Consider the following 18,177-nt stretch of genomic DNA (forward strand, 5'->3'; position numbering starts at 1 on the left):
GGTCTTGCTGGGTTATTTATTACTTCGACACTCCTGCACTTGGGAGAAGACATCAATCTTTTAGTCGTGTCAACCACCGACAACAACCCATACATCAAGAACCGGTTTTAGTTTTTCAAGCTCGATCTAGATCCTTTCATCTGAATGGAGTCCTTTTCTATTAAGTGGAAAGTAATAGAAATTTGTGTTTGTGGACTTTATTAGTGTTGGAAGAATAGGGATTGCACCTTTTTTGGTGGTTATAATGGCTCCACATGCATTTGTAGATCTAAACATCTCTTTGATCTTTGGTTCATTGTGAAATAAAGAAATTAAAGGGCTTTGATATAACGACAGTAGTAAAAAAAAAAGCCTATTTAATTGGTTTTCGATTTTTCTGGTTTTTAATACTAAAAAACCGACTCGAACCGCTCAATTAATTCAGTCTGAATCGGTTCTCGACTCGGTGCGGGTCATATTGATAAAGAATACTATTTTTCGATTTGGTTGAATTTTTAAGTTAAAATCAAACCAGACCGGACCGTGAATACCCCTATCTAGAAACAACTAAACAATCTTCTTCTAGTGATACGTTTTTACTTTGTGATTTTTTTATTATGTAAACATTTAAATTCGAGTATGTTAAGTCATTAATTAATTGATTAGAATCACTTGGTTGAGAGAGAATATCTTCTGACTCGCTTATAAAAAAGTTGGTAAAAGAACTTAGAAAATTTGAATCCATCTATATTAAAAAAAAAAAAAAAACTCAAGTTAAAATCATATAAAAAGAGGTAAGGAAAGATCAAATTCAATGTCTAGTAATTTTATAATTTCCTGAATTAATAATAAGAATTGCCTTCTAATAGTTCTAACATTAATCTAATCACTTAGTTTAGTTGTATTTTTAACAAGACAAAATATAATTGACCTCAAATTAAAATAAGCAATCAAAAATAAATTTAAAATATATTACTCCATGTCTTTATTAATATCAGCTATCATCATTACTTTCTTTTAATTTTGTCAAAGATAACAATATAAATAAAAATTATCTTCCTTAACTCATATAAAAAACATAAAATCATAAAGAAATAAAAATCAAGAAATGCAAAATAAAAATATTTTAAACAAACATATCTTTTAATTTTAGCTAATTAATACAATCAATGTTATTAATTAATTGGAAAACAATTGATTCTTTTTTTTTTAAATTAGAGAAAAGAGTGAAATTTGCAAGTAAGTTATTTTCTTTCTGTTTTGTTTAAATGTTGTTTTTTTCATTCTATTTGTTCTGAAATGAAAAAAATTAATATTAGCCAACGGATATAAAATAAAAATATTGACCAACGAATATAAATCAACAAAAAAAAAAACAATAGCCAATATTGTTATTTACATTTACCTTCTATTACAGAGAAATATAAAAATAATATTTACTGTGTTCAATAGCTATTTTAGCTATCAATTTAGCTAACCAGTTGAAGCGGACAGAAACATACAAAAAAACTAAAAGTATAACATTTTCCTTTTACCTATTCTTTTAGCTTCCTGGTGAGATACTCTAAGAAGCTAGCTTCCTCTTTCAAAAAAAAAAAAATAGTTCCTTCTCGAGCCTCACAAAAACCGACAGCCTAATTTCTTTTAAGGTAATTGAAGTTCAAAAAACTCTCTTCTCCAAGTAGAAGAGATCATTCCAGATGAATAAGGAACCCAATGAATCATTACATTACTGTTTTTTTGAATTATTTTGGTTTACGTTTTCCAGTGTAACTTTACTTCTTTCTATATTGGTCTAGTTCGCAGGTATCCTTGATGGGCAAAACCTGAAACCTAAACCTTGAAAAATAAGAAAAATAAGAATTGAACATTTAGTTGCCCCGAAATACCGAGATACACATTTTCTCCATCGTAGGGGGCATTTAATCAGGAATGTCCAAGCACCTAGATGGGTAATGACCTCCAGAAATTTTTATTCAAGATATCAGATAGACATGAACAACTAGTGTCAACCATTAGTTTGATTCGCTGGATCGTACAACTACAAGTCCCTTCCACTAGAAGAGGAAGCATGCCAGTCACATTCTGAAACAATCCTCTTCAACCAGAATTGAGGAAAGATAAAGCAACTCGAACAAGGAAAAGTAGGTACCAAAATATGATGTTTAATCCAGCAGCTAATCACTGTAGCAAAATGAAAAAAAAATAAAGACGATAGGGCTCACATTGTACCCTACTTCGCTTGAGGGTGTGACGATATGAAGTCAATGGCAAGACTGATGGAATTGATCTTGTCTGCTTCATTATCTGGGATCTCAAACTGAAACTCTTCTTCAAGGGCCATCACAATCTCAACAGTGTCTAAACTATCTAACCCAAGATCATTCTGGAAATGGGCATTTGGTGTAACCTACAAAAGTTAAAAATAAATAACAACCAAATTCAGATCCACATAGAAGATGGTGTTATGAATCTACAAGTTCTTTAGCCCCCCTCCCTTTGTGGCAATGAAAGCACGTATCCAATGAGAAATTACAAGTGAGATTCTTTAGGAAGAAATGTGGGAAAATACTATGTGCTCAGAATAGCCCTTACATTTCTTATTCAAATCTCAGTGCCGTATTCCACCATAAGGAAAAGGGGGTCAAATAATTACGAATATGAATGACGCCTCTACAACAAAGCAATAAAAAAAACCATGCCAAAAACTCATTTATCCTGGCAACAAAATTCACCAACCTAACACCCCAGTGGAAATGGGGTGAAATAGCTAAGGATAGGAAATCAAAACAGTGAGCCCATGTTTGTGCAGAAAAATATCTGGATAGAGTCTCCAACATAACTTAAATTCCTAAATTAGACATGCAACCTTCATGCATTACTACAAACTAACTTAGCAAATTCTAGGGCATCAAACATTCTATAAAGATTCACCACATCATTCAAAAAACAAAGTTCTAGATGTAATGAATTAACATGAGAAATTGCTATGCCATCAAAACTTTTAACATAGCAACATCATCGCTGACAATGATGATGTAGAAAATAATGCAATCTAAATCTCAGACCAGAGATCATTTGGTGCAAGAACCCAATCTATAAGCTGGAACCCATTGATAAATCAGGAATTTTCAAGGTATCAACACTTTGATTCTAAGAACATCATTATGGCTGAGACTGAGTGATTATGACCAGCTGCACCACCATTCATGTAGGAGACTACTACTAGCGATTTTGATAATAAAAAAAGTGGCAAATAGAGCAAGGACAGACCCACATCATTGTGCAAAAAAAAAAAAAAAAAAACTTAAAGGTGAGGACCAGTGGCAAGTAGTGATTCAACATTGTACTCCTTCGTTTTGGGCTAATATTCTTTATGTGATATTTGCAGATCAATTTTCTTCTTGACAACAGACTGGTTGAAAAAAACTTATTATCACATAATTTTGAAGATTAAAGATCAGAAGACCCTACTACCTCAATGCAGAAAAGTAGGTCAAACCTAAACATGCATTTAATATAGAGTGCCAAAATTCAGCTCAAGTCAGCATTGATTGCCTTGATTAACTCAAGGATTAAACGAGTAATAAAATAAACATTCACATAAGAATAAAAGCACTATATCTGTCTTGGACAATCAAGATGTACTAATCTTCCAACACCATTTTAATGAAGCTTATAGTTTCTCCATGAAGCTTTTGCTCTTCCGTAGCGAATACAGACCACAGAGCTCTACGGCATATTCGCATCAGATTGTCGACTTTGCAATGAACCATAAAATCAAGACAGCACAACAGCGAGTCTTACAAGTCACAACACAAATAAATCAAACTGCCCTTTTGTTTGGCTTCTGAAAAATATTGGATTAAGGACTTGAACGGTCCGAAAATCATAACCCTAAACCCATTTAGTTTACACTTGTTCATTTCTATTGCAATTGAAAGCATATTAGTACCCATTTCACTTTCACCTTCCAATCATAGCCCTAAACCCAAAAGAATAAAAAAAATGAAGCACCAACACATCGAATCTATTATTTTAAAAAAAAGTAGCTGGTATTAAATCTGATAAATATTTAATAACATTATTTACCTTGGAAGGATCGACTTTCTGGAAGTTCTTGACAACATTGACAACTCGATCGGAGACCTCGGATTTGTCAAGAAAGGTGCCTCTAACTTCCTCGGAGAAACGGCGGCATATGGAATTGAAGGAGAGACCGACGAGGCTGTTGTTGTTCGGGTTTCGTGTGGTTGGCATGGCCTGTACCTTCACTCTTAGGTACTTAAGCAAAGCTCCTCTCGCCGCCATTTTACTCCTTTACTATTCTATTCACCACTACAAATTTCTTCTTCAGTTCTCTCACACACACGCTCTCGCCTCTCCAATCAAATAAGCAAATATCTCAATCGGCTGCCTTCTTACGGTGTCGTATATCTCGGAAGATAACTGTTTTTTCAGGGATTATCTATTTAAGAGTTTTTTAAGATTAAAAATAAAATTATTGAGTTGCATTGAGTGTTTTTTTGTTTAAAAATAATTGAAAATAAATTTTTAAATTAAAAAAATTGGATCCTAATTTTCTGATCACGATTAATAACTAGAATCTTTACTAGTAGATTATATATTATTTACCACAATAAGTTACATGTCATCACATTATATTATTTGTTTAATTTTTAAATAAAAAATAGATCATGCTTTATCTTTCCTATTAAAAAAAAAAAATTAGTGTGTGAGTATCGCTTTGCAGGCCTAATATGTGTTTGAGCTTTTATATTTTTTTTTAATTTTAAATAAAATAATTAAGGTTATATTGAAAATATTATTTCATTAAATATCATTTTATTTTGCTAAGATTATAGCATTTTTTTTAATGTTATCTATCATTTTGTTAAATACTAATATGAACTTAAGATGCAAATTAAAAAAAAAAGTGATTAGAAATATTTAATAAGAAATTTTATTTATTTTTTTTAATTTTCCTTAGATTAATTGTTTCCCTATAATTTTATGTAAAAAATAAGATATTATTTTTAATTTTTTAATTAATACTTTTTTTTAGATGATAATAAGTCTTTTTATAGAAAAAACAAAGCTTCTGATAAAAAAAATATTTTTAGTAAAACAAAATGCATTAATAAGAAAATATAATGTAGATTAAAGAGTAACAATTTTTTACTGCTTATTTAAAATTATTAGTTTTTTTTAAGTGCTTTAATTTCTTCACTTTTAATTCAAAAAACATACTACTAATAAAAGTACATGAATAAAAAAATAATAAGTAATTTAATAAAATAGTTTTAAAAATAAATAAATCATAGTATTTCGTACAAACATCTATTTTAATTGTAAAAGAACTAACTAAAAGTTGATTTCGAAAATTACTCCACGGCATCTCGAGGGTTAATAACAAGTATACACCATACATATTTCTCAGTAATTAACCATGCCATAAGTTACAAGAAGTTTTCCATTAAGGTGGCTTTCTTAGTCACACTCTTGGTTTTGATAGCTCGTAAGTAACTTAGTTGAGTTCATTTCTAACGTAATAAAAGAATATATTAATATTATGAATGTATTTTTAAATATATTTTAAATTAAAATATATAAGTGTGTTGTTTATGCTTAACAAAATAAATTAAAAAATAAAAGAGCTTTTAATTCTAATTAAACACTAAAATAAAAAGCTAATTTCTCTACTAAAAGTTAAAGAAGGATACATATAAAAACATTTAACCCCAATTTTTCTTTTTAATTTTGATGTTTTATTTATTTTATCTTCATAATTGTTATTTTTCCATGAATAAATAAAATTTATTTTTGTAAATACATCATTCCAATACAATTTATTTATATAAAAAAATAAAAGATAAATATCAATAGTCTATTAGAAATATTAGAAAATAAAAATAGAAAAAAGATGAACTAAACAATTTTTTATAAATAAAAGAGGTGATATTACTTAAAATTTAAATAAAAAATAAATCTAATGTAAAGGAAAAACAAATAAAAAAGGAAGGGTATTCAATAAAAAAGAAGGAAGGGTATTCAGTAAATTTAGAAGAAAAAACACAAAAAAAAAGCCAACAGCCCAAAAGCCTGGACAAGTTATACGATCAAATGATCGATGTCTTTTTTCAAGTATAAGTTTATCAAAATAATAAATAATCTGACAAAACTAGGATCGATTCATATAAAGGTTAATTATATAAAACCATGAATAATAAAAGAAACAAAGTTGAAAGAACCTTGAGAAGTGATATTAATATAAAGATTAAACATAGATAAAATAATTATTAAGTTTAGAGGATTCACTAATTGTATTTAAAATAAATATACTTTAAATTCTTTTTATTACTCAATTGAAAATTATATAAATGAGGTTCCAAATGGATCATCTGTCATTGATGACTTATTTTAAGTTGATAACATTATCATATTAATTATCATATTTGACAAATAAAAAAGGAAGGGTATTCAATAAATTTAGAAGAAAAAACACAAAAAAGAAGCCAACAGCCCAAAAGCCTAGACAAGTTATACGATCAAATGATTGATGTCTTTTTTCAAGTATAAGTTTATCTAAGTAATAAATAATTTGACAAAATTAGGATCGATTCATATAAAGGTTAATTATATAAAACCATGAATAATAAAAGAAACAAAGTTGAAAGAACCTTGAGAAGTGATATTAATATAAAGATTAAACATAGATAAAATAATTATTAAGTTTAGAGGATTCACTAATTGTATTTAAAATAAATATACTTTAAATTCTTTTTATTACTCAATTGAAAATTATACATAAATAAGGTTCCAAATGGATCATTTATCATTGATGACTTATTTTAAGTTGCTAACATTATCATATTAATTATCATATTTGAGTAATGTCAACACTTATAAATATTGATGATACTAACTTATGTCAATAACAAATTGAGTTTTTTTTCATAGCATAGGTGTTGATTATCCATAAAGTAGGCTATGAAAAAATTAAGTATTTTTTGTGTCAAAGATTGTATACTATGAATCTATACTCATCACTTAACAAGAAGGGTATCGAGAATGAGTAGAATAACAATTATAAAATATGTTAATAGTACCTTTCTTGAATATAAATATTAAAGTTCATATTGAGTTTGAGTTTGTGATATACTTATTTTTATAATATTAGTGTAACCCTTTCACCTTGATAAAAATAAACTTAACTCAACATAAAGAAGAAAAAAATATAAATTAAGACAAAAACAAAGTTATGATATAAATTAACTAAATATAATAAAGAAAATGATAAGTATAAACAAGATATTAATAAGAATATAACATCAAATAAAACTTGAACATTATAAAAATACAAAAAAATATTTTTTATTTAAAAATCAAGATGCCTAAATATATGAAAATACCTTCTTTTATAAACTAAAATTTAGAACTATTAATTTGGTGGTTAACTATTGCTGTGATGGCTAACTATTAATTTCGTGTTGGACAAAATATTATTGATACATTAGAATTTAAATAGATGGTATTCATACAAGTTGTGGGTATTTGTCTTATATTTAAAAAAAAAAAAAGAGTGATTCATTTGGACTTGTAGAACTCAAGATATAAATTGAATACGTAACAATATTTAAGATATATGATAGTTTCAGATTTTTTTTTTTGTTAAGATTTGAACTTCCAAACGATAATATTGAATCTTGGACTTTTCATTGGTGTTTTAGACCTATGTCATAGTATTTTATCAAGTTAAATAATATCTAAATTCAAGATCTACAAACTCAATTAAGGCTTTCTAGTTAGTTCTTGTATTATTGAGAGGCAATCAAACTGTTCGAACTGTTCGTGACCATGATATTGATATTTGTAGTTTACATTTATTGATTTTTATTTGGTGATAATAATGATTTTTTTACCATAATTCTTTTTCATGATTATTATGTGTTAAAATAATAAGTTTATCCCATTTTAAGTGTCAATTTATTGAATTGATTGATAATCTAATTATTGTTCATGTATTAATTTATTGATTAATTGTTGAATTCTCCATCAATTCTTGATTTCTTCTTTTCAATAAGAAGAATCTATAATTAAAAACCTATTACAGCCTCACAAATCAAATAAAGCGTGGAATTTTAAATTTGATTTTAACAAGTTAAGAAGAAGAGTAATGTAAGAAAACAAATCTAGATAAAAGAATAAAAAAGCAAGAAAAAAATAAAGCAAAATCAAAGAAAAATCAAAGAAAAAAAAAGCAATAAATTGTGATAAAAGATGTAAGCAAAATCAAAGAAAAAAAAAAGCAATAAATTGTGATAAAAGATAAATAATGGACCAATTACATGGAAATATGTAAATAAATTGTGTATATAAGGTTGACTATTGGTTTTAGTAACTGGATGGTCTTTTTCTATAATCCTACATGAATAATAATTCCTACCTATATACAAATTATTTATGACAAATTAAGAGCTTGAATCTTAATACAATCTGTATTTCTATCAACACATCTTTATAGAAATCACACATTTTCTAACTAATTTGTTATACTTGCTAGCATAATTTACTATAAACTTCTATTTAGAATAGAACTCATAACTTTTAACTCTTTTAGTCGATTAAGACTTCTAGTTTCTTGGTTGATCAATTTTAGCTGTATTTTTTTAATTTGAAAGTGAATAGATATTATTTATATTTAATAGTCTTTAGAAAAACTTCATGTTCTTTCATATAAAAATTCACATCCAATTAAATAATTTGTGTTTGGTTTGATTGCATTCTTTCATGTGATATTTGCTGCATCGACAACAATATTCAAGATTCATCATCATTACAAATGAACTGGATTTTGGTTGAATTTGAAAATTTGATGTGAGAGTATAAAAAAGTTTTAATCTTTCTAGTAACAAATCTTGGTTAAAATACGAGGCACTGACCACATTCCTAAATTCATGTTGATATCAGTTCCTATTCGGGACATCTTTGATAGCAATTGTTGTTATCTATCCTATGATATTCCATGTGCTTGTAGCATCCATGTTGTCATAAAAAAAACAATAAACATGAGCAACAAAATATATCATCAAAGGAATGAATTGCAGTTTGCTACAAACCTGTTGTTTACACTTCACACAAGACGTAATGCTCAGAAATTTTGCTGTAGAGTTTCAAATGATAAGACGCAGGACATTCAGAATCGATCAAGTGCTTGTTATTACTAAATTTGTCTCAGCAACAAAGCTTGAAAATGACAAAATGGTAACTCCATATTCACAAGACAAAGGTGAATTACAAAAAGGATTAGGCCATTGTGCTATTAAATGAAAACATACATCATGTTTACAAACCTAGTTAAGTTGCAATTTTCAGATTAACTGAAAGGTACAGTAAGAAGCTACATCCTAGTTAAATTGGCTTTGTGCATTTCTTTTGAGAATGTCCTAACAAATGACAGCGACCACATTGAACCACCCTCTTTGGGCGTTTAAAGTTTTCTACACGAAGAACCTTCTTTTTTGGCCTGCCAGGTGGTCGGCGAGTTTTGGGTGGGCGTATTGTAATGTCAACCTTGGCACCTCCACCTTCTGTTCCCTCACCCAGTTCCCTCCACAGGCTCTTATCAGGAATAGGGTTGATCATCTCTGAGTATGTCTCCCGGTAACTTGCAACAGTGAAGCAACGTTCAGCAAATAAATGAGCATTTTGCCCACAGGAAATAAGTGCTGCAGCAGCATGTGCACAAGGTAAACCATAGAGCTGCCAACGATGACATGAGCAGACATGACTCCTAATATCCACAATATTTGTTCGCTCAGTCGACACAATCTCAAACTCAACCTCATTTGCACGAAGCACTTGATAGCAATGTGCATCTGCAATAGCCTCTAAAATCCGTTTCTCAGCAGATGGGACAAGAATTGAGGTCCAGCTCATGCCAATGTCACGACGATTGCTAAACCAAGATGTCAACTGATGCCGAATATGCTCCATCATTTGAACAATTGGGAGCTCATGGCATTCAAGAGCCCAATTATACAATAATTCTGTAACCCCCAGCATAAAATGACCATATCGTGTACCTTCAAAATATGCAACAGCCCAAAGCTGGGGAGCGAAGTGTTGAAACCAAGGTATAACATCTTGTGAAATCTCCACCATCTCAGTGATCTTGCTTTCAAATTCAACTGCTGTGAGGGCATAAACTGCATTCCAGAAAATATTCACTAACTTTGTGTTCTTAAATGTGTCACGGAAGTTTTCACTAACATAACGCAGACAAAATCCATGGAAAGCACTCGGGAAGTGTGTTTCAACTGCCTCTACAATGCCCTTATGCCTTTCAGACAGTATGGTAAGTCTAGGCATGTTTTCTGTATTTACTCCAAGAAGCTTCCGCAACTCTGACATAAACCACATCCAATTTTCATCAGTTTCCACATCAACAGTAGCAATGGCCAAAGGAAATAATGCATCATCAGCATCAACAGCTGCAGCACAAAGTATTGTACCCAAGTATTTTCCTTTAAGATGTGCTCTGTCAAGTTCCAGAAGTGGCCTACAAGCATTTACAAAGCCATAAATAGATGCCCGGTAGGAGATAAAAAGTCGTTGAAAACAATTTTCTTGTCCGGTAGCAAAAACAGATGCAATGCTTCCTGGGTTGGTTTTTCTTATCTGCTCACAATATGCAGGAAGAAGGCGAAACCCTTCTTCAAAAGTTCCATGAAGTGCAGCCATGCTGCGCTCCTTCCCACGCCAGGCTTGCATATAAGAAACAGCAACCCCATGCTGGTCACGGATATCTTCCAGTATTTCCTTTGGTTTGTATTGTGGATTGTCTCGAATGCGTGCTTCTACAGACCTAGCAACCCAACCTACTGAAGCTTGCTGATGGTGAAGGTTTTGAACTCCTTCACAAGTATGCTCTCCATGTAAGGTTCTAATTGAAAAGGTTGGAACTCCAGGACATTTTGCAACATGGACACGCCATGGGCAGCCTTCTTTAGAGCACTTGGCTATAAAGCGGCTTCGATCTGATTTCACTATCCGAAGATCAAAATGCAGCGCTATAGCAATATCTTTCAATGTTCTTCTGCAAGTTTCAACATTAGGAAACTCTTGTCCAATGACCAAAGGTTGTTCTGACAATGCAAGAGGAGCATCAGGCACAGTTAAAGCAAGGTCTGCCATGAATCCACCAAAATGTGGAGAAACAACTTTAGTTGCTTGATAGGCTTCCCCTCGTGCTGACACGCAAAATAACCAGTTTCAAACTTGTATTCTTCAAATGCAGCTAGCACATAAAACCTCCAACCAAATATGGATTCGACAATAGAAAGACAAGAATAAGGAAATAAAACAGAAGGTAACTCATGAAATTAAAACAGATGAACGCAGTAAAGGAATAACTAACTTCCAAACAAATAACTATATCAGGAATTTAATAAAAATTGAATGGAAAGGAACAGGTTAATACAATAGAACATCAGGAGCCAATTACAATTTTTTCCCCGTGTTTATTTGAAATAAGGGGAAGTCAATTCATTCATTGTGCTACATATGGGGTGGTTGATTTGCTCGGCATCAATACATACATATATGTGAGTTTGTGCGCATGTGCATACAGATGTAAATAATATCTAGAGTAACAAAAAAATGAGAGAAAATGAAACTGAACAAGAATTTTGAACCATAAATGAGTACACAAGCATCTTAATTCCATCAGGCTAAAAAAAAAGGTTCTTTTCTTTGGAGAACCAATGCCAAATTTCAATGAGAATAACTTATTTTCTGTAGAGAAAAAAAAATCACTTACAATCATCATGTCATGCCAGTGAGTTAAAAGTAAAACATTCTCAGCCAGACACTTGGCCCGTGGAATTGGTATCACTAAAGAGAACATTGTCAGCATTAAAGGCCAAAAATCTAATGATGGAGATGAAACTCCAGAAATGTTCAATTTCTTTATCCATTCTCAGTTTCTCAATTTTCTCCCAAGTTTGCGTGTCAGATTCAAATAAACTTTGCTCAAAGGAGCTTAAATTAGTAACACAGTCAACCAATTTCACCAGCACATTCCACCAATAATAAGCAAATTGCAACAGTAATACTCCCATGTGATAAAAGAGGGTACAAGAAAATTTTTTTGGCATACTTTGATTAGTCTCAAAGAATAATGGTTTTCTTGCAAGGAACAAAAGAAAATTTGCAGAGAAAGGGATGGGAATTGGAGCTGAATATTCACGTCCCTAAATTGTCTTGGACATTAAAAAAAAATAGTCGAATTCAATTTTGGCAATTATGGAAAATACTTGTTTTGTTCGAAAACATTCATGTAAAAATGGATGGAAGAGTTTCAGAACAAACCCATATCTTCAAACATTTTTAGCTGTGTGCCCGCAAAAAGAAAAGATCATACGAGAAAAAAAAATGCCAAGCATAAAACTAGTTCATACAACAAAAACATAGCTACTGATTCCTTTACCTTGTTTCAAACCTCCCCACTTGATGCTAATTAGTGGCACATTGCAATCCATTTTTTAGAACCTACTTAGACTAAATTCCCTAGCACTATAGGTCACATTAGAGAAATGATGTAAAACCAGATCATGGGAACAGACATTGACAACAAATAAATAATAAATAAAGTCAAGACTAACCTACCATGGGTTTCTACTGCCGTAAGCAAGCAGAGGAGAGGTGAAATCCCAATAATATATCAGCTACCGGCATCCATCCATGGCCCTTGAATTAAAGAAACTAGTCTGTTGAAAAAGGATATCTTTCTCAACTCTCAGGGACTCTCAACTGGGACTGAGACAGAAACCTAGAAAAACATAACTCCCGATCTTTCTCAACTCTGAAGCATCGACAAAAGCTGTTCGAACGCTTTCGGACCTGGTTATTAGATGATAATATGGACCTGGGCTAAGTTTTGTTTTACGGGTTCCTACCCAAAATCTCTAGTGGTGTGTAAGGACCCACCTGGGTACCTCCACGCTATTTTAATTTAAGAAAAATAAAAACATTCATATATTTGTTGAATTAAAATAAAAATAATATATTCGAAATTTAAATAATTTTTAAATAAAATATTTAAATCATCTTATTAAAAATTTTAACAAGTTGCACCGCCTAGCTTTCCAAAATCATGAGCATTTAAGCTTTTTATTTTTAAAGACCAGGCATATGAGCTTGGCCTTTGAAGCCTAGGCGCTCCTATACTGCCTTTTCAAGCCATAGAACGCCAAGTTTGATTTTCTTGGCCCGTTGAGTTTTTTTTTTTTCTTATTTAATTATTTTGTATTTTTAAAAAAATCTCTTTAAATAAAATAATTATACTTAAAAAATCACTTAATGATGCCATACTTTTCAAATAAGAATTAAACTTTTTACAATAATATTAACAATTACTTTACAAATAATTATATATAAACCTAATATGTTTTAAAAAATATATATAGTTTTAATAAATATTCAATAAGGGTACAATATCTATTTTTTTACCGTAAATATTTTATATAACTGTTTCTCAAATTAATTATTGATTTATTTTCGTATACAATCACATAAAAATTATCAAAACATGATTTTATTTTTTTATTCAAACTTACTTTTTAAATCAAGATAATTTTTTTTAAAACAAAAACATGTTGTTAATAAGAACTACATGTTTTTTGAAAAAATATTAAAGATAGACATAAATAGAAAAATGAAGTTTTAACTAAAGAGTTTTTTTTTATCGTGATATAAATCATGATTATTTTTATGAATAATTATTTTTATTATCAAAGAATTAAATAAAAATAGATTTTGAAGATTACTCATGTTATTCTAGCCACAAAACTATTAATTATAATGTCATTAGATTTGTTTTGAAGAATCAATAAAAATGTTTTGGGTTCTAAATTATATTAGAAAGATAATATAGAATCTAGAAAACTTGTTTTGATTTGATTTTAAATTTTAAATTAATTAGAGTTTGTTTTGAGGTTTAATACGAATTTTTGAAGGTTCCAATGATTTATTTATATTTTAAGGTGAAAAGTTATAGGGCCAAGAAATCTAGAATTAATTTTTCATCCATGAGAGACGGCTGAAGATTCTTGTAAGAGATGACACAGCATCTACCAAGCGTATGTGACGTGTTGTGCATTGTGATTTTTTTATTATTTTTATTTATTTATTTATTTTGATAAGATGCACAAGCATAGCCTCCTCAAATCAGGAGCATATAGGCTTTTTATTTTTAAAGGTCACGCCTGCGAGCCTAACCCTCTAAACAGAGACGAGCTGAACTGCCTTTTCAAGCCATAAAATGCCCAAGCATGATTTTCTTGGCTCTTCACCCTTTTTTTTTTCTTTTTTCTTTCTTATTTAATTATTATGTTATGTTAAAATAAATTTTTTAAAATAAAATAATTACAATGATATTTAAAAAAATCAGTTAAAGATTAAATAAAATAAGATTAAAGCCGTAATACTTTTTAAATAAGATTAAAACTTTTTATGATAATATTAACAATTACTTTATAAATAATTATATATAAACCTAATATTATTTTTAAATATATTTCTAATAAATATTCAATAAAAATAAAATATATATTTTATATATTTTTATTGTAGATTTTCTTATATAATTATTTCTCAAATTAATTATTGATTTATTTTTGTACACAGTCACGTAAAAATTTATCAAGACATAATTTTTTTTAATTGAAACTTGTTTTTCAAGTCATTATAATTATTTTTAAGAACCGTATTGTTAATAAAAATATACATATTTTCATGTTTTTGAAAAAATATTAAAGATATAGATAAATAAAGGAAGTTTTAACTTATAAGATATATTTTTTCTCTACTAGTTTAAATCATTATAATATGTATATTAATTATCATAGAATTACATAAAAATAGGTTATTACATGACATTCTAGCCACAAGAAAAAATAATCTCAGTATCACTATGTTTGTTTTGAATCATGTTAGAAAAATTAGATTAGAATTTAGAAAGTCTATTTTGATTTGATTTAATTTGAAATTTAAAATTAATTAGAATGTATTTTGAGATTAAAAATGATTTTATAAAAAATTTTATGATTTTTTTTTGGATGAAAATAGATAAAATTTGTATTATGAGGACAAGAAATTCAAATTTTAATATTTAATATGACTGAAAATCCTTATAAGAGATGACATATGTCGTGTTGTCTAGCTGTAAGATTAAAAATGATTTTATAAAATTTTTCATGATTTGTTTTTGGATGAAAATAGATAAGATTTGTATTATGAGGACAAGAAATCCAAATTTTAATATTTAATATGACTGAAAATCCTTATAAGAGATGACACATGTCGTGTTGTCTAACTATATTGATTGTTATGTTATTTATTAATTTTTTTTAATTTTAAAATCGATTAAACACTATCCAGCTATTTTAAATATTTATAAAAACACGATAATTAATCATCAAACATTATTATTATTATTCTTGTAAGAGTCTATGTCGTGTTGTCTAGCTGTATTGATAGCTATATTATTTATTAATTTTTTTTTAATTTTAAAATTGATTAAACACTATCCAGCTCTTTTAAGTATTTATAAAAACACGATAATTAATCATCATGAATTAATTTTTTTTTATTTTTTTATATGTATCTTCATAAAACAGTTAATTTTTAAAACATATTTGATATCACGGTTATAATTTAAAAAATATTTAATAAAAAATATTTTTAATTAAAGTTACATTGATATTTATATATATTTGACGAACTAATTTTTTTTTCTTTTTTTATATGTAATTTTTAAAATATATTTGATATCACGACAGCAATTGTGATTATAATTTAAAAAATATTTAATAAAAAATATTTTTAATTAAAATTGCATTAATATTTATATATATATATATAATTAAAATTATAATTGAAATTGAGGTTAAACAAAAAATAATTTATATATTTAGTTAAAAATATTTTTTAAATTAAGGTTATAAAAAAAATTAATATTAATGATTTTTAATTTAAATATTATAAATTTAATTATTATTATTACATCATAAAATAAATAATATATTATATAAATTTTTTTATTGTTTCATTAAATTATCTATAATTTTATTATGTATAAAACTTATTTGATAAGAATTATAATATTCATAATTTTTTGAACATGTAATAAAATTTAGTAAAATATTATTAAAAATAAAATTAAAAATTTAATTAAATTATGTAAATATTATATTATTATAATATTTTTTAATTTATATATCGTTATTATTTAGTTTTGGATAAACTACAATTAAAAATTATTTATATAAACAGTACATAAATTATTTATATAAACTGTACATGTACAATTAAAAATTATTTATATAAACAGTACATGTTAGCAGTGCAAAGTAAAAAATTAGATATTTTAACTGTTTACATAAACAGTGCACGTAAACAATGAATTAATTTATTATACACTGTTCGTTAGCCATTAGACCTTTCCAGTGAACTCTTTCATGGCATTAATTCAGCCTGTGACAGTGGCTCTTCTGCAACTGAGCACCTCCACAGGACTCGTTGTTGCTATCCTGTTCTTGCAGCTTGGCTTTACTCTGTTCTAGTATCACGTTGTTTTAGGAAGCAGAAGAGAAGCAGGTCTTTCTCTCTAGTTTTTCCTGTACTGCGAAGTCTGCACCTCCCTGTTTCTCAAAAACTCCGACTTCAGTATCGTTCATAGTTAGAAGTAGAGCAGCAATTAGAAAAGAGCTTTTCTTTATTAGTCTGGCTTTTAAAACAAAAACCCAGTACAATAACACAAAGGCAAGCTTTGTTTCCCTTAGTTCATGCTGCTTCCGGCTCATACTACAGCGATACTACTTCTAATTATTTCCTTTATTATGTTAAGCTAATAATAACTGCAGGTGTATTTTTTTTCTTCTGTTATAATCCCCTCTCCACCTCTCAACCGTTCACGTGAACAGTTGAGCAGCTAATCCACAGATGCAGAAGCATGTAAATTCTACTTTTGTTAAACTGTGGTCGCACCAGCAATTTCAGTGGGTCCCATCAAAACAAAACTCAGTTTTTAACTTAACCAAACGTTAATATTTAATATCTGTGGTTGAGTGTGAACCTCAGCCACAGCCTCAATGCCAAACAACTACACAAGCAGCAGTAGCCGCGGCGGCGCCTTGGGTGGCTTTTGCACTTCAATAGCAGCTCTCTCGGAGCCTCGTGGGGGCTCACATGGACATGGTAACGCTATGAACTTCGGAACATCGTCTCCAGGCATCACTACAGGCATCCCTTGGTTCTGGTATCGCTTCGAATCCTTAACAGTAAGAAAGATAAAGGAAAGATTAAAAAGGGTAGTGAGTAACGCGAGAGGAGACAATCATCAATAGCTTAGGTAATTTGTAAGGAAGAGACAGAATTCGGATACCATTTGGAATAGCTTAGATTTAGAGGGTGATGTTTCGATATAGGCCCCTGGATCCGGGTGTTCAGAGGAAGACCGGCGCCGGCGGAATGATCTTAGTTTATCCCAGTGATAGCAGCAAGAAAAAACACCACTCAAGCCGAGAATGATTATCAAGAGTAAGGCAGCGCCAAGAGGAAATCCGAGGGATGGACGAGATGCGTCCACGTGGGGAGGAGAGAAATCCTGACTCGTCATATATAGAACAATACGAGCACACACTAGTCCCTGAATGAATGCGATGCAGCAGCTCCTTCTCTCATGTGTCGAAGAAAAAAAGCAAATGATAGATAGAGAGCACTACAGAGATTGTTAATGAATGGTCATTATGTTTATGAGAGGATAGAGGACGGAGGGGAGGGGAAGATTTTAAAAGGACGGAGACGAGGATGAATGCGTGTAAAGCAAGGTGGTGTTTGATTTTTTATAATTTTTTTTTAATATATATAAATAATTATTATTTTATTTATATAAAATTATTTTTAACACAGTACATTAAGATAATCTAAAAATATCATAAATATATTAATTTAAAATAAAAAATAAAAAATTAAAGTATTTTAAAAATATAAAAACAAAGGCTTCACTAAGTTTTGGTGGTAGAAGGTATTTTTAAAAATTATTTTTTATTTAAAATATATTATAAAGAAAAAAAACAATTTTTTTCAAATATTTAAAAATTTTAATTTATTATTTTTTGGATAAATAACACACGT

At 29.2% G+C, this 18,177-nt stretch overlaps 3 protein-coding genes and 1 long non-coding RNA gene across 5 annotated transcripts; 1 reads left to right on the forward strand and 3 right to left on the reverse strand.

The window, feature by feature from the left end:
- Nucleotides 1–1,912: 1,912 nt before the first annotated feature.
- Nucleotides 1,913–4,391, reverse strand: LOC105113579 (acyl carrier protein 2, mitochondrial-like). The gene is made up of 2 exons (XM_011009806.1): nucleotides 4,072–4,391; nucleotides 1,913–2,389 (listed from the first exon to the last, which is right to left on the reverse strand). Exons 1-2 carry the CDS (start codon nucleotides 4,288–4,290, stop codon nucleotides 2,213–2,215), a joined length of 396 nt encoding a protein of 131 aa, XP_011008108.1. The 5' UTR covers nucleotides 4,291–4,391; the 3' UTR covers nucleotides 1,913–2,212.
- A 4,783-nt stretch (nucleotides 4,392–9,174) lies between these two features.
- On the reverse strand, nucleotides 9,175–12,731 carry LOC105113581 (uncharacterized). Of its 2 annotated transcripts, none has more exons than XM_011009807.1 (2): nucleotides 12,645–12,731; nucleotides 9,175–11,231 (listed from the first exon to the last, which is right to left on the reverse strand). In XM_011009807.1, the coding sequence occupies exons 1-2, from the start codon at nucleotides 12,649–12,651 to the stop codon at nucleotides 9,391–9,393; spliced, it is 1,848 nt and encodes a 615-aa protein (XP_011008109.1). In that variant the 5' UTR covers nucleotides 12,652–12,731; the 3' UTR covers nucleotides 9,175–9,390. The 2 variants fall into 2 exon arrangements, with proteins under 2 accessions (XP_011008109.1, XP_011008110.1); XM_011009808.1 differs by having other exon boundaries at nucleotides 9,175–11,126; nucleotides 12,645–12,707.
- Nucleotides 11,222–12,753, forward strand: LOC105113580 (uncharacterized). The gene is made up of 2 exons (XR_839993.1): nucleotides 11,222–11,304; nucleotides 12,649–12,753. It is a non-coding gene; the product is annotated as an uncharacterized LOC105113580 (long non-coding RNA).
- A 2,878-nt stretch (nucleotides 12,754–15,631) lies between these two features.
- Nucleotides 15,632–17,860, reverse strand: LOC105113582 (hydroxyproline-rich glycoprotein family protein). Its single transcript, XM_011009809.1, has 3 exons — nucleotides 17,426–17,860; nucleotides 17,145–17,314; nucleotides 15,632–15,670 (listed from the first exon to the last, which is right to left on the reverse strand). The coding sequence occupies exons 1-3, from the start codon at nucleotides 17,657–17,659 to the stop codon at nucleotides 15,667–15,669; spliced, it is 408 nt and encodes a 135-aa protein (XP_011008111.1). The 5' UTR covers nucleotides 17,660–17,860; the 3' UTR covers nucleotides 15,632–15,666.
- Between the last annotated feature and the right edge of the window lie 317 nt (nucleotides 17,861–18,177).

The sequence above is a fragment of the Populus euphratica genome, unplaced genomic scaffold, assembly GCF_000495115.2.
Source record: "Populus euphratica unplaced genomic scaffold, PopEup_1.0 scaffold430.1, whole genome shotgun sequence".
NCBI classification, from domain to species: Eukaryota; Viridiplantae; Streptophyta; class Magnoliopsida; order Malpighiales; family Salicaceae; genus Populus; species Populus euphratica.

Bases quoted from the DNA above. Each gene is read 5' to 3' on its own strand.
- LOC105113579 (XM_011009806.1), bottom strand. From the start codon at position 4,290: ATGGCGGCGAGAGGAGCTTTGCTTAAGTACCTAAGAGTGAAGGTACAG. The intron at 2,390-4,071 runs GTAAATAATGTT...TAACTTTTGTAG, and splicing joins AGAAAGTCGATCCTTCCAAG to GTTACACCAAATGCCCATTT.
- LOC105113582 (XM_011009809.1), bottom strand. From the start codon at position 17,659: ATGACGAGTCAGGATTTCTCTCCTCCCCACGTGGACGCATCTCGTCCA. The intron at 17,315-17,425 runs GTATCCGAATTC...CTTACTGTTAAG, and splicing joins AATCTAAGCTATTCCAAATG to GATTCGAAGCGATACCAGAA.